General features: G+C 46.1%; 2 protein-coding genes across 3 annotated transcripts in view; one reads left to right on the top strand and one right to left on the bottom strand.

The window, feature by feature from the left end:
• Nucleotides 1–93: 93 nt before the first annotated feature.
• BYSL (bystin like) lies at nucleotides 94–10202 on the top strand. Its single transcript, XM_028734162.2, has 7 exons — nucleotides 94–429; nucleotides 1805–1967; nucleotides 4501–4639; nucleotides 5064–5197; nucleotides 6881–7041; nucleotides 7808–7910; nucleotides 8372–10202. Exons 1-7 carry the CDS (start codon nucleotides 147–149, stop codon nucleotides 8718–8720), a joined length of 1332 nt encoding a protein of 443 aa, XP_028589995.2. The 5' UTR covers nucleotides 94–146; the 3' UTR covers nucleotides 8721–10202.
• A 2290-nt stretch (nucleotides 10203–12492) lies between these two features.
• The window catches only part of CCND3 (cyclin D3), a 73397-nt gene continuing 65385 nt past the window's right edge, over nucleotides 12493–20504 (bottom strand). For both annotated transcript variants that reach the window (XM_077928950.1, XM_028734163.2), the window contains exon 5: nucleotides 12493–14443. In XM_077928950.1, the coding sequence (XP_077785076.1) occupies nucleotides 14273–14443 (171 nt within the window). In that variant the 3' untranslated portion in view covers nucleotides 12493–14272. The remainder of the gene's footprint in view (nucleotides 14444–20504) is intronic.

Genomic DNA, 20504 nt, shown 5'->3' on the forward strand with positions numbered 1-20504 from the left:
GGGAGCGCGGAAACCACCTATCCGGGCAATGACGCGTCTCTCTGCATTCATAGCTCTGTAGTTGAAAAGGGTTCTCCACGAGCGCGCATGCGCTTTGCAACGGCTCCTCCTCACACGTGTGCCGGCTCTTCAGCTCGGGGGGCACCATGCCGAAAGTGAAGCGCTCGAGGGGCTCCGGCGGGGCGGCGAAGGGGGCGTCCGTTCCGCTGGCCGAGCAGATCCTCCAGGGCGACTCCGTGAAGCCCGTGACGAGGGTGAAGCGCCGGGGCAAAGCGGGGAAGCATGGCGGCGAGGGCGAGGACGAGTACGTGGACGAGAAGCTCTCCCGGAGGATCCTGGAACAGGCTCGGATCCAGCAAGAGGAGCTGGAGGCCGAGCACGGCGCCGCGGGAGGAGGCGAGCCCGAGAAGGCGAAGACCACCGTCCTGGGTGAGCGTCCCGGGGGCTCGCCGGGGTCTCTTCTTCGCCAGCGAGGAGGCTGGGCCGCAGCTCAGAGGGGGGGCGGGGGTCACTTGCTTTGCTTGACTCCAACCCCCTGCACCTTCAGGTGGGGCTGGGAAGGACCCCTCTCTGAGCGCCAGCCTCCTCCTCCCCGCTTGGTTCCCGCTGGGCTGCAACATCTGCTCTTGCTATGCTATCCCTGAAGGAGCGTCTCCACCCCCATCGTTCAGCCCGGACACTGAGGTCCTCCTCCGAGGGTCTTCTGCTGATTCCCTCACTGCGAGAAGTGAGGTTGCAGGGAACCAGGCAAAGGGTCTTCTCCGTAGTGGCGCCCGCCCTGTAGAACGCCCTTCTGCCAGATGTCAAGGAAATAAACAACTACAGTCATACCTCGGGTTACAGACGCTTCAGGTTGCGTTTTTTCAGGTTACGGACTGCCGAAACCCAGAAGTACAGGAATGGGTTACTTCTGGGTTTCGGCACACACACATGCACAGAAGCGCTAAATCGCGCTTTGTGCATACGCAGAAGCACCGGATCGCAACCCGCAGATGTGCTGCTGCGGGTTGCAAACGTGCATCCCGCATGGATCACATTTGCAACCCGAGTGTCCACTGTATCTGACTTATAGAAGACATCTGAATGCAGCCCTGTTTAGGGAAGTTTTTAATGTCTGGTGTTTTATTGTATTTTTAATATTTTATTTGAAGCTGCCCAGAGTGGCTGGGGAAACCTAGCCAGATGGGCGGGATTTAAATAATAATAATAATAATAATAATAATAATAATAATTATTATTTTATCATAGATGGGGCTGGTGGAAGTTGTAGCTTATAAAGCTCTGGGAGGCCTGTAGACAAACCCAATAGGCAGTGCTTAGTGGCCAGAAAATGCTAACCCACTTGGTTGGGGGAGGAACAGAAAAAAGTGACGAGAGAATGGGAAACAGATAATTTTTGGAATAGAGTTGGATATTGGTTTGAGGTTTACCCTCCAGAGCAGGAGAAAACAAACTTGCTCCATCTTCCATGTGACAGCCCTTTAGATATTTGAAGAAGGAGCATTTCACACTTCAGTGCTTTGTTGCAGGTTCCACGTGTTATAGTTATAATTCTTTTTTGTTAAGTTTCCGAGACCTGAAAGAAATAGCTGCATAGGAAGCTGTATTGTACTAAGTCAGACCATTGTTCCATCTTGCTCAGTATTTTCGACAGCAATTGGCAGTGGCTGTCTAGGGGTTCTGACAGGGGACATTCCCACCCTTATTTAGTGATGCCAAATATCAAACCAGGGCAGACGCTCTACCACTAAGCCAGGATTTGTTTATTCTGATAACAAACCTGTATTTGTTCTACTCTTTCCAGGACCTGCCTCAAAGGACAGAGATTCAGATACAGATGATGATGAGTGGCCAACACTGGAGCAAGCTGCAGCCATGGGGAAGGGAGAGTACTGTGATGAGGTAACTGTGAATCCAGAGGATGAAAAAGCCATTGAGATGTTCATGAACAAGAATCCACCACTGAGGTAAACACTGGAGTTCTCAAATCCTGGCAGTTGCTTAGACTTTATTTTTTATGTTGCAGTATTTATAGATTGCTTAGTGGTAAAAAGTTAGACATGGAAAGCAAGTTGACAAACAAAAATATAAATCATATCAGTAGACACACACACACACACACACACACACACACACATACACATGCATATACATTATACATGTCAACTTTACATGTCTGGGTAGGCTTCCCTAAACATAAATGTTTTTAGCAGGTGCATTCTCATTTATGCAGTTTTTAAGAATGTGTAATGTCCTACTTCTTCTAAGACAGTTATCCAATGTAAAATTAATTGTGAGCCATTTCCTTTCTGGAAGGGGATTAAGGCTTGTTGAACTGTGTACAGGACTGTAAAAACTAGGACTTGCCGATCGAAAGGTCGGCGGTTCGAATCCCCACAGCGGGGTGCGCTCCCGTTGCTCGGTCCCAGCGCCTGCCAACCTAGCAGTTCGAAAGCACCTTCAGGTGCAAGTAGATAAATAGGGACCGCTTACCAGCGGGAAGGTAAACGGCGTTTCCGTGTGCTGCGCTGGCTCGCCAGATGCAGCTTGTCACGCTGGCCACGTGACCCGGAAGTGTCTGCGGACAGCGCTGGCTCCCGGCCTCTAGAGTGAGATGAGCGCACAACCCTAGAGTCTGTCAAGCCTGGCCCGTACAGGCAGGGGTACCTTTACCTTTACCTTTAAAACACTATATACAGAGAAGGTACTTGCTTAATGTCAATGGGCAGGGAGTTCCATAGTGTAAGGAACCAAACTTTCAGTATGGAAATACCTACAAGCACAGAATGGACATTGTGTAGGACTTGTAAAAGTGCCTGGGTGAGCATATGTGGAGTAAAGCTGTTAATGTTTTTGCCTCTGTGAGTGAATTGAGCTTGAATTAGGCTATGTTGTTGGACAGCCATCTCGTAGGGAAGATGTATGTATACTCTTTCCCTTACCCCCTTGTCCATTCTCATTTATGCAGTTTTTAAGAATGTGTAATGTCCTACTTCTTCTAAGACAGTTATCCAATGTAAAATTAATTGTGAGCCATTTCCTTTCTGGAAGGGGATTAAGGCTCGTTGAACTGTGTACAGGACTGTAAAACTATTTGAAATTGTTAGGCTTCTAGGTGACTAAGTTATCTTTGCTATATGGTTTTACCTCCACCCCCCACCCTGAGTTTCATCACTTCAATGAGCCCTGGGTGCAAGTGCCTATTTTGTATTGGTTATACTTGAGAGGGTTCTGAGTGAATAAAGAGAATATGAGAGAGTTTCACAGTGGTTGTTTTCCTTCCTTATGATCATTTGTGGTGTTTTATGTGCCTGTGGTACATGCAGATAGTCCATGAGTGGAGAAACTTTGACTCTCCAGAAGTTGCTGTACTGCAGTTTCCATCAGCCCCAGAAAGCATGGCCAATGCCCAGGGATGATGGGAGTTGTAGTTCAGCAACATCTGGAGGGGCAAAGGTTGCCCACCTCTGATAGAGTTCCACGTAAGCTGGTAGTCTCTGTACACACAGCAGATCTTGGTGCTGCTTTCTGAAGCCACTGACATCCCAGCAACAACTGCAGTCTTATGTAGGAGAATTAAAACTTGTTGTCAAGCTGGCTGTACAGGAAAAATATTTGAATTTTTTAGGCCCCCAGGTGACTAGGTACCTTGTGTTTTCTATATCGGACTATCTGCACATTTTTGCCAATGTATGCGGAGAAGGGAACAATTGAGTAGAAGCCATTTAGTATTACAGTGATATTTTTATGTGTGTGAACTGACCCTTAACAGAATATCTCATCTAAGAATTCTGGCACTGCTTTGCTTATGGAACTGGCATGATTTCATCAGATTCTCAGCAATAAGTAAAGCAAGCTAGCACCCAAGTATACTTTTCAATTCTGTTCTTGTTTTTGTTTTAACCAGCAGATGGTGCTTTAGTTATTATTTTAGGCATGCTGTCTTTGATACTGCACGGGTAGCAGGAAGCACAATTTTCAGCCCATTCTGTTTGGCATGCCCAGTAATGACCAAGTTTCCTTTCTCCAAGATTGGAATGCAGAGCAGGAACCTATGGCCCTCATATGACTTACCCACGTTAGAATTTCTTCATGCAAAATAGATTTGGGCTGACACCTCTCTTTTGGCATCATGTTATTTTTGTGAACTGAATTTTTAATTTAACCTTTAAAACCTTTGAGAGCTGCCCGTTCTTGTTGTCAATATCTTCATTGAGCTAGAACCCCCAAGATCTTGTTCCTCAGCAGATGCCTGTTGCCACCTTCAGTCTTATTTGTATTGCACAGCAGCCTTTTTCACTGAACAGTACCAGTATGGCAGACAGTTCACTTAGCAAAAGTGGGTAGCCATGTGAGCAAGGGATATCACATGTGGAAACTTCATCTCCCCTGTTAAATTCTAGGCTGGGAATCAATCTTATTGTTGCTTCTGCTGCTTTGATTTGCCATTGAGCTTTCTAAGTTCCCTGATCCATATTGTTTCCTCTGGATACCCATTAGGCGCACCTTGGCAGACATTATCATGGAGAAGATCACTGAGAAGCAGACAGAGGTGGAAACTGTGATGTCCGAAATATCTGGTCGGCCCATGCCACAGCTTAATCCCCGTGTCCTGGAAGTCTACAAGGGTGTCAAAGAAGTAAGAGTAATGCTACTTCTGTGCAAATAGGTGTGTGAGCTTCTGCACACGTCAGGTTGGACTTAGTCCAGCTCCTGCAACATTTAGAAATCGTAGTTTTGGGCAACTCTTTGCTTGCTCTGATTCACTACCCATAGCATGATTGGTGTGGGTGGGGAACAGCTAATGGCTGTGTTTCCATACGGCACCATAGGTTAAGATGATACATTATACATATGAATATTAACTAGAATTTGTTTCCATGCTGATAGACTGGTACAGATTTCGCTATTATGTGGAAAATTAAGAATATCCTATCTGAATGCTTCTTAAAATACATCCACTGAAGATCTCTTAAACAATGGGTATAAACTCTGGAATAAAGTAGCCTTGTCTGCCTGTCCGTGTTAAATTCATCTCCCCCCCCCCCCCATTTCTTTTTCAGGTGCTGTCAAAATATAGGAGTGGGAAACTGCCTAAAGCATTCAAGATCATCCCAGCCTTGTCCAACTGGGAGCAGATCCTGTATATAACAGAGCCTGAAACGTGGACAGCAGCTGCCATGTACCAGGCAACAAGGTAGGACTCCATTTGTGACACTGCAGGGAATAATGTGTTGTCTTGAAGGTTTCATCCTGCCCCATCACATGAGCTGCCACAATTCCTTTGATTCTTGCTTTTTGCTCTGATCATCCTGCAGTAGGTCGAATAGCCAAAATACAGCACTATGCAGCAGATGAGTCCTTATGTTCAATGACATACAGAAATGAAAATCCTTGTTTAATAATACTGATACTTATTTCTGCAATATCACTGTCCTACACATGGGGAAAGTAAATGTGTGGATTGATTACAGAGCAATTCGTGTTTATATTTCCAATAGCTCCTTTTCTTTCATTTGGGGATCGTAGCACTACACTGCACTTTTTAATGCATGCACATACACATCACCCTGTGCTTAAGTTTGCTGCTTTTCAGAAGTGGGAAAACCCCCCCTCAAATTCCTGGGCACGAGATCAGATTCTGCCCCCTGTCCCACTCCCCAGTGTGTGGGCAGTCAGGTTGCTTTGATCTCACCACCAGCACACCTCCTCCCAACTACTCCTGCCCAGTATTGCAGTGCATGAGGCTCCTCTTGTAAAAAGAAACCTGTTATTTGACAAAGCGTATCCAAGCAGGAACAAAGAGAATATGCAATGTCTGATTAAAAAATGACCTTTCTATCTATGGCAGCGTTTGAATGACTCTTGTCTAAACAAACTGTTAAGAAACTAGCAAAAAGGTACGAATTGTTGTAAGAAAGTATTAGAAAGTACAGAAAGAGTAAGGTAATAATGATAAGTACATTCATCGCCAGAAAGGTTATACGTATCGGGAAATGATGGGAAGTCTATTCTATATTAGCAAAAAGATAGGAAAAAAGAGATTGCATAAATTTAATTTAAATTTGATTTTTGTAAACATATATAAGATTATTAGTACACGGTTGTTTTCATCTTGGTATATTGTGTATGTTATCTATGAATTTCAATAAAGTATTTATAATGGGGGGGGGGAGACCTTTCTAGCACCATGTCTTTCAGCCAGGAGGACCTGAAACAGCGCATTAGCACCCAGAGCTCTTGAGATATAACACTGTGGGCCCTGGGAGGAAGCCACAAGTGTAAATGCATCTGATGCTTGTTCCGTGTTCTCTCGGAGAGAGAACTTTGGTTCCTCTTCCTCTTTGGTGATACACAGTGCAGTGTGCAGCTCTGGCGAAAGACACAGGCCATTCCTAAAACGAATCTCCTCTTACACATAAACCATTAGGAATTGGTGTTGGTGGTGCATGGCTAGTTGCCTGACTCTGATATATCTTGCATGGACATCTCTTTTATTTTTTATGAGAACAAAATAATTTAAGGATCTGGCTTTTTGTGTGTGCTGCTGTCCTTGTTTCGGATTGTATTTTTATTTTATACCGTTGTAATTTGCCACTTTATTTGGTAAAGAGGAACCAAAACTGTGAAGGGTTAGGTTGAAAAGGCAGCATAGAAATGTGTAGATAAATAAAAATGATTCCGCAGCCTCAAAAGCTTGAAGTATAAAGTCAAGGGGGGGGGGGCGGCGGCAATGTGGAATGCTGCAGTAATACATGTATTGCATAGTGCAAGCACAAGGAGGGAAGTTGACCAGTTCTCCAACTATCCTAACTCAGGTTGCTTCTCTTTTTCTCCGTTTCCACCCTCTCTCCCCAAATGCCTTTGTTCCTTTCCCTAGGATCTTTTCCTCTAACCTCAAAGAGAGGATGGCCCAGAGGTTCTACAATCTGGTGCTTCTCCCGCGAGTCAGAGATGACATTGCTGAATATAAGCGCCTCAACTTCCATCTTTACATGGCGTTGAAGAAGGCCTTGTTCAAACCTGGAGCCTGGTTCAAAGGTGAGTGGAGAGTTGACCTTGGAGGACAAATACATGGACATGAGGTTTATCCAGGGGTTCATATATTTCACTATAATAACACAAGACCCTGCCGGATCAGGCCAACAACCCATCTGTTCCAGCATCCTGTTCTCACAATGGCTACCCAGAGGCCTGAGAGAAACCCTCAAGCAGAATCTGAACACAAGAGCCCTCTCCCCTCCTGTGGTTTCCAGCATCTGGCATGTGGAAGCTTTGCTGCCTCTGGAACACAATTCACGGTAGTTGAAGATTATCAAAATATGCACTTGATAAATATGCATTTAAATGAATATTTTGTGGGGGTTTGTTTTTCAACAACAAAACCCCAAATACAGAATGGAATTATGAGTGAAATCATTACCAACCTGACACAGAGTGGAAACAAAGAAAATGGCTTGTTCCTGCTGCTCAGTCCTGTCCCCATCCCCCCCAAGTTGGCAGTTTTCTCTCGTGACAGGCTCCAGTCTCAGATGTAAGAATGGAGAGGAGGAAAGCCTCAAGGGGAAGCTGCTTCTGGGTTTGGTGAATTATTCTTAAACTTGATTTTATTGATAAATAACACTGAACTGTGCAGAGGTGTTGTTAGTGTGGTATGTGTGTGTTGCATTTTCTTAGATGCAAAAGATTCTTCTAGATGTGAAAGAACTGAATGGTTTTACCCCCCTTAAAAATAGTTTTAGCCTTTGATGAAACTCTTTCTGTGTCTGTATAAGAGATGACTATATGATGCTCCTCATCTCCCCAGGGATCCTCCTCCCCATATGTGAGTCAGGAACGTGCACACTGCGAGAAGCCATCATTGTGGGCAGCATCCTCACCAAGTGCTCCATCCCTGTCCTTCACTCCGGGTAAGAAGAGTTAGGCTAATTTTGAGGTGGAAGGGAAATTGCACTAATGATAACTATAATAAATAATTTTATTATTTATACCCCGCCCATCTGGCTGTGTTTCCCCAGCCACTCTGGAATGGTAGGACTGGATAGGCTTTCCTGCCTTTCCTCCCATGCATCTCTCTTCCCCCCCGGGGTCAGAAACACCTTTGCTGTCTTGGGGAAAGTCTCCCTAAGCCTGCATGGGCTTCCCCATTACAGATTGTATTCCGAAGCCACGCTTGTAGCTGGGCTGAGGGTGTGCAGTGTGACTATCAAAGGAACCTGCCAGAGAGTACTTAACTAAACTGTGGCAATTTCCTTGTGTCACTTTTTCTCTTCCCTTGGCTTTCACGAATGGAGGGTCATCCATTGATGTGGACCTGCAGCAAAGCCTCATTTGCTCCTCCTCCTTTTCTTCCCCTCCTCCACCCCCACAGGGCTGCTATGCTAAAGATTGCTGAGATGGAGTACAGTGGCGCCAACAGCATCTTTCTCCGCCTGCTCATTGACAAGAAGTACGCCTTGCCTTTCCGCGTGGTGGATGCCCTGGTCTTTCACTTCCTCGCCTTCCGGACGGACCGACGCACCCTGCCTGTCCTCTGGCACCAGTGCCTCCTGACCTTTGCCCAGCGATACAAAGAGGACCTGTCCTCAGAGCAGAAAGAAGCCCTCTTAGAGCTGCTCAAGTTTCACAGCCACCCCCAGATCTCTCCAGAGATCCGCAGGGAGCTAGTGAACTCCAAGTGCCGGGATGTGGAGGGGATGCAGCCAGTGGCAATGGAGTGAACGGAGGATGGGAAGGGGGACCACAGATTGTGATCACAGCAGAACTTCTGAGTCAAAGGCAGCTGCTGGTTTGAACTTGAAGCTACAGCATGCTGTCAAACAAATAGGGTTTGTACCCTCACTGCTTTGATCCACAGAAGCCTTATTTATGCAGGGTTGAAAGCATTTGTAAGCCCTCTGCCCCCTTTTGACTCGACATGCATTCATGGTGATTAGAAACCAGCATCCCTCCCGTGAGAAATGGGTCCCCCTTTTTGCGATAGAGCTGCTGTTAAAGGGCTGCAGTGACTACTTGCCCCTTTTGAGGTCCTGGTGGATGCAAGTTGCTTATCAACAGCAGGGAGATAAACTGTTGAGCTGCAGATTAATAAGGGAGGAAAGAGCATCTACCAACTGCAGGAGGTTGTAATTGCTCTGTAGGATCTGGCCTCCAATGGAAATATTGGTAGTCAAGAATATTACCTTTTTACAGCAGGGGGGACCAGTCTTGGTGGCCCGTGAGCTGTATTCAGCCTTTCTGGCCCGTTTGGCTCAGAGGTGACATCTGCCATGTTGCTGCTGGTCTCGCAGGGGCTGTTGGGTTGACCGTCGCCCTTCTGTGATGAATGTGGGCTGCTTTGCTTTTGAGGGTGACACAGCCCAAGCACCACACATTGTGCCTGAGAGCCATAAACTCCCAAACTGGCTGTCCACTTGCCTTTCCTAGTTGTCAGTTGGGGAAAACTGCATTGGGGTGGGAAGCCTCTGGCCCTCCAGATGTTGTAGGAATCCCCACATCCCATTTGCTCCAGCCAACGTTGCAAATTGCCGTGTATGGTGGGAGCTGTAGTCCAGCTACATCTAGAAGGCCATAGGCTCCCCAACCTTGAGCTAGGCCTAAGCTGTTTCTCTGAACAAGTCTTTGGAAAACCATCTTACACCCAGCTCAGCACAACTTGCCTGAGGCTTGTATGCTGCCTCTGAGCTGGGCTGTCTCCAGCACTGGAATAGAGAGATGCTCCAGGGATGTGATGATATGAAGTCACCTCAGGCGTTGGGGTTGGGCTGCTCAACCCCCACATAGCTAGACTGGCTGAAGAAGACTTGGACCCCTGGAACAAGTTAGCCATTGCCAAATGTGATGCACCGAGTCCCTGCTGCCCCATCCTCGGTTAATTTGACGCTCTTCCTATTGTTTTCCCATATAAGCAGCAGCCATCATGTATGTCATCAGGCTACTGCAGCTGAGCACCCCATATTCTTGTCTCTTTCCCTGTCCCTTCTAGGTAGATGTTCATAGCTAAATCTGTCAGCTGGGTATTTATACATTTGAAGGTTAGATTTTTGGCTTTCTGGGTTTCTAAGGCTATTCATAGTACAGCTCTAAAAATAAAGGCATGCTAGAGCTTGGTTAATGCCCATACTGCTGGTATATAAACCCAAATGAGGTGCATAAGTTTGAAATTACATGTAATGCCAAGAATAAATATCTGAGTAACCAGCTACCTTTTTTCAGAAAAGTTATTAATTAAATTTGTATATTGTCCTTCATCCAAAGAGCACAGGGTAGTTCACAACAGAAAAATACACAATGAGAACACAAAATACCGTAATAAAACAAAAGCAGGCCAATAATCCTGCTCTCACAAACACATTTAAAAGGTCATGGAATGCTAATCAGACAAAGGCCTGTTTATAGAGAAAGGTTTTGATCTGGCACCTAAAAATATGTAATGAAGACACCAGATGAACCTCCATGGGGACAGCATTCCACAAATGGGGAGCCACCACAGAAAAGGCCTGTTTTTGTACTGCCACCTTCTGGACCTTTCGTGGAGGGGAAACATGAAGAAGGGCCTCAGATGATGATCACAAAAGTCCCAGGTTGGTTCATGTGGGGAGAGGCAGTCCTTGAGGTATTGCAATCCTGAGCTGTTTTAAGGTGCTATATGTCAAAACCAGCACTTTGAATTGGGCCCAGAAATTAATTGGCAGCCAGTGGTCTGGCCAGGACCAGTCTAATATGCTCAATACACATATTGCTGTGACAGAACATATGTGTAAAGTGAGCACTGGATGTTCCAGTATAGAATACGTATAGAGCATACATGGCTCTTCAACCACATCTCCAGGTGCAAGGAGTTTTGCATGTAGCATTTTTGCCTGTCACACAACTGTTCAAGGTGACGGATCTCCACTGGAGGCTTGTGGCTCAAAGCTCTTGCCTATTCCTTCCTCTGTGGGAGGAGAGAAGTGCTTCTTCAAAAGATGGTGTTTTCTTCCTGCACTCTTAAATGCAATTGCTTCCCAGTTAACCAAGGGCACCTTGTTAAGTGATCAAAAGCTTCTTAAACACACCAACCACATTTGGTGACTAAAGATTGTGGCTCTAGTCTTTTACAACTTGTGTGTGCCCACCACTTCCCTCCCTCATTACCAAAATGGTCTGGTAAATTGGACCATAATTCAAGTTGCAGCAATATTTAGGTTTTTGTGCTGCTGAATTCGAGGCGTCCCCTGAGAACTAGAAACAGCTGTGAACAATCACTTGTGGTGCTCTAACAAGCCTGTTCCCATAATGGCTTCTTTCCACAGTATATTTTCCCTGGTTTCCCTCTATTAGCAGCATGGGAACAGCAATCTTTTCCAAGCTTGATAGCTAGGCAGTGGGGGAAAGTGGACACAGCTCTCACACAGGGACCTGCCAGGCCACTGGGGGAGTGAAAGGCTCTGTGCTGCCCTCTGGCTGCCCATCCTTGCTGATGCTTGGGGTCCTGCTGCAGCCACGTTTCTAACCTTTGTTAACTAGGATATCCGAGGGCAACCCTCTCCTATTGGTAAGGCACCAGCAATGCTGGCCTCCTGTGCTTTGCAGCCCTAGGGCCGCATTAAATGTCTGAGCGTTGATGCCCAAGTTCACAAAGCAGACGCGCTCCGTGCTGTTCCAGCAGCAGCTGGGTAGAGAAGAGTAATTGGTTTTGAACAGCTTTTAGCTCCAGGGGAGATTTGGTTGAGTGGCTCCTCTGTGCAGTAAGTTTGTTTGCGCTGGGAAGATGTCCCCTAGGACAGCCTCTTCCCCGAGCGCAGATTACAGAACAATTTGCACGTCTCCCATCTATCTACTTGGCATCACTTAGCCGAAGTGGTCACAGGCAAAAGCTGTTAACTCCATGCAGAGCTGGTAAATGAGCCTGATGAAGCCGCCTAGCGCTGGTACAGCTGGAGATCTCCCATGCCTAGTGCCCAAGACAAACCTGCAAGGATGGGTCTCGGACTGGAGAAAGATGTCAAGCTTAAGGATATAGCTCTTCTGTATGCCAGGGCAGCGAGTGGCTTGGGGTAGAGCAGAAGGATGGCCAGCAAGCTAGCTGCATCAGTGTCTTGGGTCACTTCTTTTGTATTGCTTGTAGGAAGCAGCAGCTGTGTGGTTGTCCTTGCAAAAATCATGAAGTAAATAGGGTAGGAGGGCGAAAGACTCTTGAAGAGAGACAGGCATAACACAAAGGTCTTACAAGAATACTGGTTGCTATAAACCTATATAGACCTACTTGCTATCTAGAACAGCTAGCCAAAGTTGCTACAGTCAAGAGGCCTCCCGTGTTTTGAAATCAGCTTGTCAGAATCAAATTGTTAAAAGTAGATTACATTAGCAAGGCAGAAATCAAGAAAGTGTTATTGTCTTTTATTCTCAACAGGCCGATTTCTTAGAGGAACAAGTCAAGCAAGCTGTATTTTAGATGCATTTGGTTCTTTTCAGTATTATTTCCATCACCCAGGAAAGAAGGCAAGAGAGTGCCAATTTAAAAAAATGCTTTATTGCAGTATGGTAAAATATCAGTAAGGTATAATTTCCTTAACAGGAGGGTTTCGAGTGACAGTGACTATCATATTGACAAACTTTATTCAAAGCTCTAATATATAGTTGGTTGGATGTATCTATAAAATACATTCCTCTCGTCTTCAAACTTGTTCCAATAGACTTACTTATCAGAAATGCTGATAGCACATTAATTTTGACTAATTGGCGTAAGCACAATGAGGGAAAAGGAAAGGCAAAAACATAGTAAGAGAGAGGCTTTTTCCTGTTGGCCAAGGTGACGGGTCTCCAGTGGTGTTTTAGGTAGCATCAGTTCATGTTTCTTTTTCCCGCTGGAGGGTTGAATAATGAAATGCCACTAGAATTCAAAAGACAAAGTTTGCTCCCATTGCTACAGTTCCCCCACACCAAAGGTTTCTAAAGTCTCTCATAAAAGCAGCATTTAGGAAAAACACATACACACCTTTTTCCTGAACAAAACACACAAGAACAATACAACTCTCTAGTCCAGTGCAGTCGCAGCTCATTATATTGTAAACTCTTTAGGGGAAAGAGATCACTCTTGACCCCCTTTTTATTTGCTCAGAATAGATTTGTATAGCTGGACTTCCTTCTCCTCCATCACCCATCCCTTGCATGTAGCTCTCCTGCCCTTTTTTGTTTCTTTTTTGGCAGTGAAGACAGGAGGGATTTGTACATACAAGTATAGCAGCACTTGTTGGGTGTACTCTGATCGGGAATGACCGTGACTCTATCAAAGTAAGCAGCCCAGAGAGGTATGAAGGAGGACGAGGAAGGACATTAAGGCACTCTGTTATATGGCAAAAGGGATGAATCAGGACAACATACCCTACTGAGCTTCTGATCGTGCTTTGTGGCTTTGTAAGGTTTGATCCTCACAATAAATAAAGTAACTCAGGTCTCACAGGAGTAAGAGAAGGCAACTGGTGCAGTAAGTAGAAATTGGGTTTCTAGTGAAGAGGGGATTCTCCCCAACCCCCAATATTTTATATGGAAAGCAGCACTTTACAAGCACCTACAAAAAGCGAGCCAAAACCCACTTATTTCTCCTGAACGGGCTAAAAGACTCTGAAGGGTTAATGGATTGTGATACTATTAATAATCAAAGGAGAATTAAGACGTCCTTGGGACTGGTAAAGAGATTCCAGTGCTGGACTTTAAATATGGCCTGGTCTCTCTCTACCAGGTGCCCACACACGGCTGGGTGAGCAGAGCGGCTTCAGCCAAGGCTGTCTCAGGTGCATGTTTCAACTTCTTCATGTTAAGGTGAAGGCGGTCTATATAACAAAAGTGCGTTTTCTCTCTTGACACACATGCAACAGGCATGCAGCAAAGATTGGGACAAAACAGCAGTGATCAGCAGCGCGTCCTCCAACGAAGCAAACCCAAACTGAAGAACTTTTGAACTGACGCTAAGCTCACCTATCCTTCCCGAGTTCAAGCGTGGCTCAAAACACCACAGGAAGGTCCCCTGAACCTAGGAAAAACCAGGCTAGCAAGGCAGAAACAGTCCAACTGCAAGGGGCCTATTCCCTTTTGGAGTCCCTCCCACGCCATTCCTCCAAGACCCAAATCCCACACGGTCTCATTACAAAGGTTATGCTCATGGGGTCATTGTCTCCCACTCCCCTTATTCTTCAGTGATCACATGGCACAGGCAGAATGTTCCGGGAGGCTTCTTTTCCTGCGTTAAGTTCTACTTGCTGGGAGCTGGGTGATTGGAGGGAGGGGCTGGTCACAGGTTGATGTCTGTGACATCCGTAGGTGTGCTGGTCAGGCTGACATCCTGGCTGTCAGGGTAAACTGCATCCTTGGAGGGGCTGTACTCTTGCCGAGGCTGTGAGGTCTGTTTCAGGTTCTCTGCTAAGGCCACCTCAATCTGCTCCTGACAAGCTTTCAGGCAGTCCTGGGAAAGAAGAGAGAAGAAGGGGGGTGCTCTTCATTTCCACTTAAATTTTCACTGCAGCAATAACAGAGCTCCTTCAAACATCTATGCTTTGGTTGGTTCGGACGATAGGCTTTTCTGCTCCAGTGAAGGAGCACATTCACAGTGAATTCCTTCTTCAATATCATGCAAAGGGGTTTGCCGGGCAACTAGCATCCTAGTAGAGTTCTGATTATTCTGTTATTCTTAGATATGTATGAACAGAAAGGTCTTATGAAGTAGGGTTAGAAATACCTTATCCTTGTTCTGTATCCTAAGCCTGAGACCAGGCTCAAGCATTCTATATAGGTGACCAGTACCTGACAACAGAGACTTTGCCTCTACTTGAAAAAAATTAAGTGTTTCAAATATGAATTCCATCAATTACCCTACAGTTGTGCCGCCACACATCTAGCAAATATTGAGTCTGAATGCGGCTTCTGTGAGTCTTGGAGCCTTTTGAAAATAATCATCAAAAGATTCAATGGCAATAGTCTCAGTCTGCAGTTCTCAAGACTACGATGCCCGTTAGATCAGACCAAAGGCTCATCTAGATCTCACAGTAGCCAACATGGTGCTTTTGGGAAGCCTGCAATCAGGACAGGAGAGCAACACCATAGCTGGTACTCTGAGACATGCCACCTCTGAGAATGGAGGCGGTACAACGTCACCCAAGCTGCTAGCCATTTCTATATCCTGTAGGGGCGAATTTCACAGTTTATGTGTGAAGAAATACTTTCCTTTGTCTGCCCTGAACCTTCCCGTGTTCAGCTTCATTGAATGACCTCTAGTTCTGGTCTTATGAAAGGAGGGGGGAGACTTCTCTGTTTCGTTTCTCCACACTCTGCAAAATTTAATACGCCTCTACCCTGCTCCTCCTTACTTGCCTTTGTTCTTAAACATAAAAGACCTCAAATGTTGTAATTTTTCCTCACTAGCGAGTGGCCCTTTTCTGAACATTCTCCAGCTCTATGATACCCTTTTTGAGATTTGGCCACCAGAACTAAACACTGTAGTCCAAGTGCGGTGACAACATGCATTTGTGTAACACTTTTATGATCTTGGTAGTTTGATTGTTAGTCCCTATTTCTAGTGCTCCCTAATACAGATTTTGCCCTTTTTAGAGCTGCTGTACACTGGGTCAACATTTTATTCAACCTATCTAACACACCAAAATCTCGTTCCTGGTCAGTCACCAACACTTTACACCTTACAAACTTTTATGTGAAGTCAGAATTTGCCCTAGTCCTTATCCTTGCTTTTTCTGCTCAGGGCTTGCAAAGCTGTGTTAATCAGCTGATTGCTGGCACTTGGGAAGTCCTGTGCACCAGCCAGATCCAATTCCCCAACTCTATCCTAGAGAGTGATCTAATTTAGTGTGTTTATTTTACTTATATGTATTATGCAAAGCTAAAAACTTCAAAAGTGCCAAGCTTGTCTCTTATTTGCAACTGGCACCCATCCTTGTTACTAAGGAATTTAGAAAATGGAAACACTTCCACGGACAAGTAAGGCATTGCAAAAAATTCCCCTCCCCAAACCACTGATTGCTATATTAAGTACCTGAAAGATGTAGGGTTTCAACCCTAGCTACTCCACACATGGAGTATGTTCAGCCCCACCCCCAATTCACCCACTCCCCAACCGTGCAAAGCTTCCATTATAATCTATAAGCCTGTCTTAGAATATAAGCCCATGAACTTTTTAGAACAGTGGTTCTCAATTGGTTGGTCTGTGGAACGTACTTGTCAATTGTCCGGGATATCCCGTTTTGGGGGGCAGTGCTCTCATGTAGGTCAGAAGACATGTGTTCTGTCCCGCACCGCCGCACATAAACAAAAACTACCACAGAGATATCAAAATTTTCAAAGGTAGGGAGTCCATGGCATGGCTTTCGAAAAATGGGGTCTGCACTACTTAGCTAATTGGGAACCACTGTTCTAGAACTTTCTTTGAAGGCTAATTGCTTTTACGTCATAGCACTAGAAAGTGTTCAGCAGTACACTGAAGCCCACCCCACTTTGAATGCACTAGCCTGCATGGGACTGAAAATGCTACTGCCAAGGCATTAATGCAAGGGGAAATCTTGACCTTACGCTTGGGAGGAGCCGCATACAGCAACGATTTGAGATGAGGAAACCCCTCTCGTTTTGCAATGAGTCACGGTGGTGAGCCCCAATGAACCCCATCGCTGCTGCACCTCCTCCTCTAAAGGCCAGGGTTCGCCCTCTTGCCCCAGCTTACAAGAAAACTGACATTTTGCACTGCAGAGCGCCGGGGTTCTGATTGGATCCCCAGCCGGCTCCCCGAGGCTGGGTCCATTTGCAGGATCCTGCCACATACATAATCTTACAAAGAATCCACGTTTAGTTCTTAGAAATTGACAGAGGATGTGGCAAGTAAAAATAGCAACACCCAACACTCCTTCCCCAAGACAGTTCCAGTAACTGTGGCCTCTAAAACCTCCACCCAACAGAAGCCAGGGCTCAGTAAAGGCCATTCTAAATTTATTGGCCAGTTTGTGGGTGCAAGGGAAGGAACGGGAAGCAATGCTGTGAAAGGAGGAGGATTGATTAAAGGAATTCAGAAGCACGTGTATGGGTTTATGCATGGGAACCAAAAGCTGCTTTTTTGTGAATTGAACCTTGCAAGTCTGTTTTGCAGAGGGGATTCCAGCACTGTTCAGAAACTGAAGGACTATTAAGAGTGTTAGAACGCATGTGTTGCATGAAGAAAACCCCAAGTTGAATTTCCAGTTTCTTCAGGGCGGTCTTGTACCCTGGAGAGGTGCTACTGCTCAGTGGAGAACAAGGCAGCTAATATCTTTGGCGCTCCAGATAATGCTGAAATACAATCCCTAACAACTGGCCATGTGAAAGAGTTGAAGGCCAGAAACATCTGGAGGGCCATTGGGTTAGCACTGATGAACCAATGGAAGGCACCCTTCTAAAGAACTTGTGACCTTGCAATGTGGCTATTATGATGAACCAGTGCTGTATGTCTACAGGAACAGCATGGCTTATTGCCAGCCATAAAGATTCCAACTGACCCTTCAAAGCCTGTTTCTGATCTTTTGGAAGTGTCCAGTGAGTTGCAGGCAAGAGAGATGCCAGCACAAGACATGGGGCAACTCAGGGATGGAGGGTGGGCAGTAACATGCTGGCTAATGTGATGTAACACCAATGACAAAGCAATTCGTATCTAAATGTGTTTATCCTCAGCTAACCCTGACAAGCAATTAATTAAATGGATGAAACTGACATATTGATAGGAAAGGAAAGAATGCAGGTGTGGAGAAGATATAGGAGGTATAAGGTAAGTTCAGATCACACAAATACTATTCTACATCCTTTTCTTTTGTGAGCCGGTCTCCACTACCCTCAGTCTCACACTTAACTTTCTTTGACAGTGAGGACTAGAAACATGAGAACAAAAACTCAAGTCTCAGGATTTTAAAAGTTGTGCCAGGTGATGTGGCTTGCAACAGACAGATACCCAAAACAGGAAGATTGAATAACTACAGACAGGATATCGCAGTATGTACAAAGTCCCAGACTAGCAGCCTAAACTCATGTTCTGAAGTAGATACAGAGCATGTTCTCCTGACTCCAAGTAAAAATCAAGCAAAACTGGAATGCAGCAGAAATCAAAGGTTGATTACGACTGAAGATGTTATCTAGCCTTGAGGATGCATGTTTACTACAGAAGATGAACTGGCAGAGGAAAAAATAGGTACTATCTGGGTCACTGGAACCTGCACAGTAACCAACAGCTGAAGAGGTAACCAAAAAAACCAAACCATGAACCCTTTGACTGATATTAACCAAACTTCTTGGTAGGCTCCAAGCAAAACATCTTAATTGGATTGGTACCTTTGTAGGCAAAACATCATGGAAGCATCTAATAAAATGAGGCACGCCTAATATAAATACCAGAAAGCCTACCCAGATATATAATTTAGTGATGTATGCTTCTTTAATATGAGGTAGCATTTTCACCTCAAGAGGGCCAACCGAGAACAGAGCCACAGTTTGAAGCCATTACCCACTGAACCTTCAGCAAAAGCCTGTTAGGCGTGGCAGATGAGATGGCAGGGGACACCACAAAGAGGCATCTTCACCCCGAGCTTGTCTTCTAATTAACTTCAAAAAGACACAAAGAGCAGAAGAGCAGCCAAAAGGAACTGGGCAAAGGAAAGACCCTCCCAGCCAGCAAGATAAGCCAGTGTTCCAACATAGGCTAGGCCCGAGCTTCTTTGTGGCACCAAGCCTTGGCTCCTTTTAGTGCTTCTAATCTGCTCTTTATGGGTCACTTTTGTAATCCTCTCCCCACCTCCCACCTGTTCTCTGCTGTCTTCGATCAACTGTGCTCACAGGACCAGCATTCAAACTCCGCCTCCTTCACAGCAGCAGCTTGCAAGCAGCTGGCTGGGGGCAATTCAGAGACTAGGGCAAGAGGCCAAAGAAAACCCAGCAAGAGAGAAGTTTCTGCTCCATGACTGTCAAGCAGCGATGGCTGGATCTGTGGGAGAGGTCCAATCCCAGAGCCTTCGCTCCGCCTTTCAGCTTTCGCCAGGTAGCGGGAGACATGAAAAGCCCAGCTTCCCCCTTCTCTCTGATGCCCCTCTGGCACCCAGGGGGGGCGGGTCCTGGAATTCTGCTTGAAATGAACTTCTTTGGACTCCATGCTTGCCCCTGACAGGAATCTGACACCGCGCCACATGAACAGATGCTAAGCTGGTTCTATCCCTTCCCCATCGGCCAGCCCAATCCCTAACACCTGTCCGTTGAGGTGTTTTTCAAAGGCCTCCTGTGTACCCGGGACAAAGAGGAGCAACTGATCTGGGACCTCATGCAAGCCATGGGTGGGAGAGCCACCTGCATCATGCAGCCATCCCCCATTCAGCAGCGGGCCAGGAGCTGGCACGGCACATTTGGGAAACGTGGTTGGGCTTTAGAGAAACAGCCAAATTCATGTCAACCCCCACCGGCCAGGGAAGAGACACAGCCACTTGCTGCGCTGGCTCTGGACCAAGAAGCGAACACTAGCTTGGGAATCAGGAGGGAAGCGAAGGATAGAGGGGAAAGCCTGCCAACCATGCAGCCTTTGCATTGAGTAGGCGAAGGAAGCCAACGGTGTCTTCCGTTTCTGGAGGATGCAAGCCCTTCCGCATCAGACTGGAGTTTAAGAAAGAACGGGCTCTTCTCAATGGATACCCGGACATGATGAAATAAGCTGTTCCGTGCAGAATCTCGTGCCAAATTAAGTAATTAGTCTCCAAGCTGCTGAAAAAAGGTCCATTGTCCTTGACGTCACAAGCTGGGCTGGCTGCTCTTACAGCAGAGGTGGGGTGGGGAAGAAATGCAGCCCTCCAGACCTCTCTGCCAGGTCCCTTGGAGCCTCCTCAGGCCACGCCCCTAGCTGGCCCTGCTTTGTATACTAAGCATTTGCAGGAATGCATCCTCTAATAATGGCTCCTGCTTGTCTGGATGGAGGATAAAGAGGGCTACAAACGTTTGTAGAATACAGCTGCAGTACAAAAGTGAAATTTACATTTGGTTCCCCATCCATTTTGCCTCTGGCCAGGGCCAGAGCTTGTATGTGGCCCCTGAAAGGATGTCCATAAAGGGAACACAGCCCTCCGGCTGAAAAAGTTTCCCTACTCTGTCTAATGGGATAACACGGGTTATGGAACTGCCCTCATGGCACATCTGGGCTGCCCAGATTTCTCCTTCCACTGCAGCTTTTCACGCTGTATCCATCCAAGGGGGACCAACGCAGAAAGGAGAGGCTGCAGAACTCCAGAAGGACACCTTGCACGATATTTCTGGGCAGCATGAACAGGACGATAAACCAAACCACAAGAACTGTCCATGTCCAAAGGATCATTTCAAAGGATGGTAGTGTAATGCAGATACTTATGACTCTACCCTCTCTGCACAATATGATGGCACTATCAGCAGTCCAACAGGGTAAGAGAAACAAAGGGGGCCCAGGCTGGAAATGTCACAATACATGGTACAATAGGGGCTTGTCAGACATC

The sequence above is a fragment of the Podarcis muralis genome, chromosome 5 (genome assembly GCF_964188315.1).
Source record: "Podarcis muralis chromosome 5, rPodMur119.hap1.1, whole genome shotgun sequence".
Lineage (NCBI taxonomy): Eukaryota > Metazoa > Chordata > Lepidosauria > Squamata > Lacertidae > Podarcis > Podarcis muralis.

Bases quoted from the DNA above. Each gene is read 5' to 3' on its own strand.
- BYSL (XM_028734162.2), top strand. From the start codon at position 147: ATGCCGAAAGTGAAGCGCTCGAGGGGCTCCGGCGGGGCGGCGAAGGGG. The intron at 4,640-5,063 runs GTAAGAGTAATG...TTTCTTTTTCAG, and splicing joins TCTACAAGGGTGTCAAAGAA to GTGCTGTCAAAATATAGGAG. The intron at 5,198-6,880 runs GTAGGACTCCAT...TCCTTTCCCTAG, and splicing joins GCCATGTACCAGGCAACAAG to GATCTTTTCCTCTAACCTCA.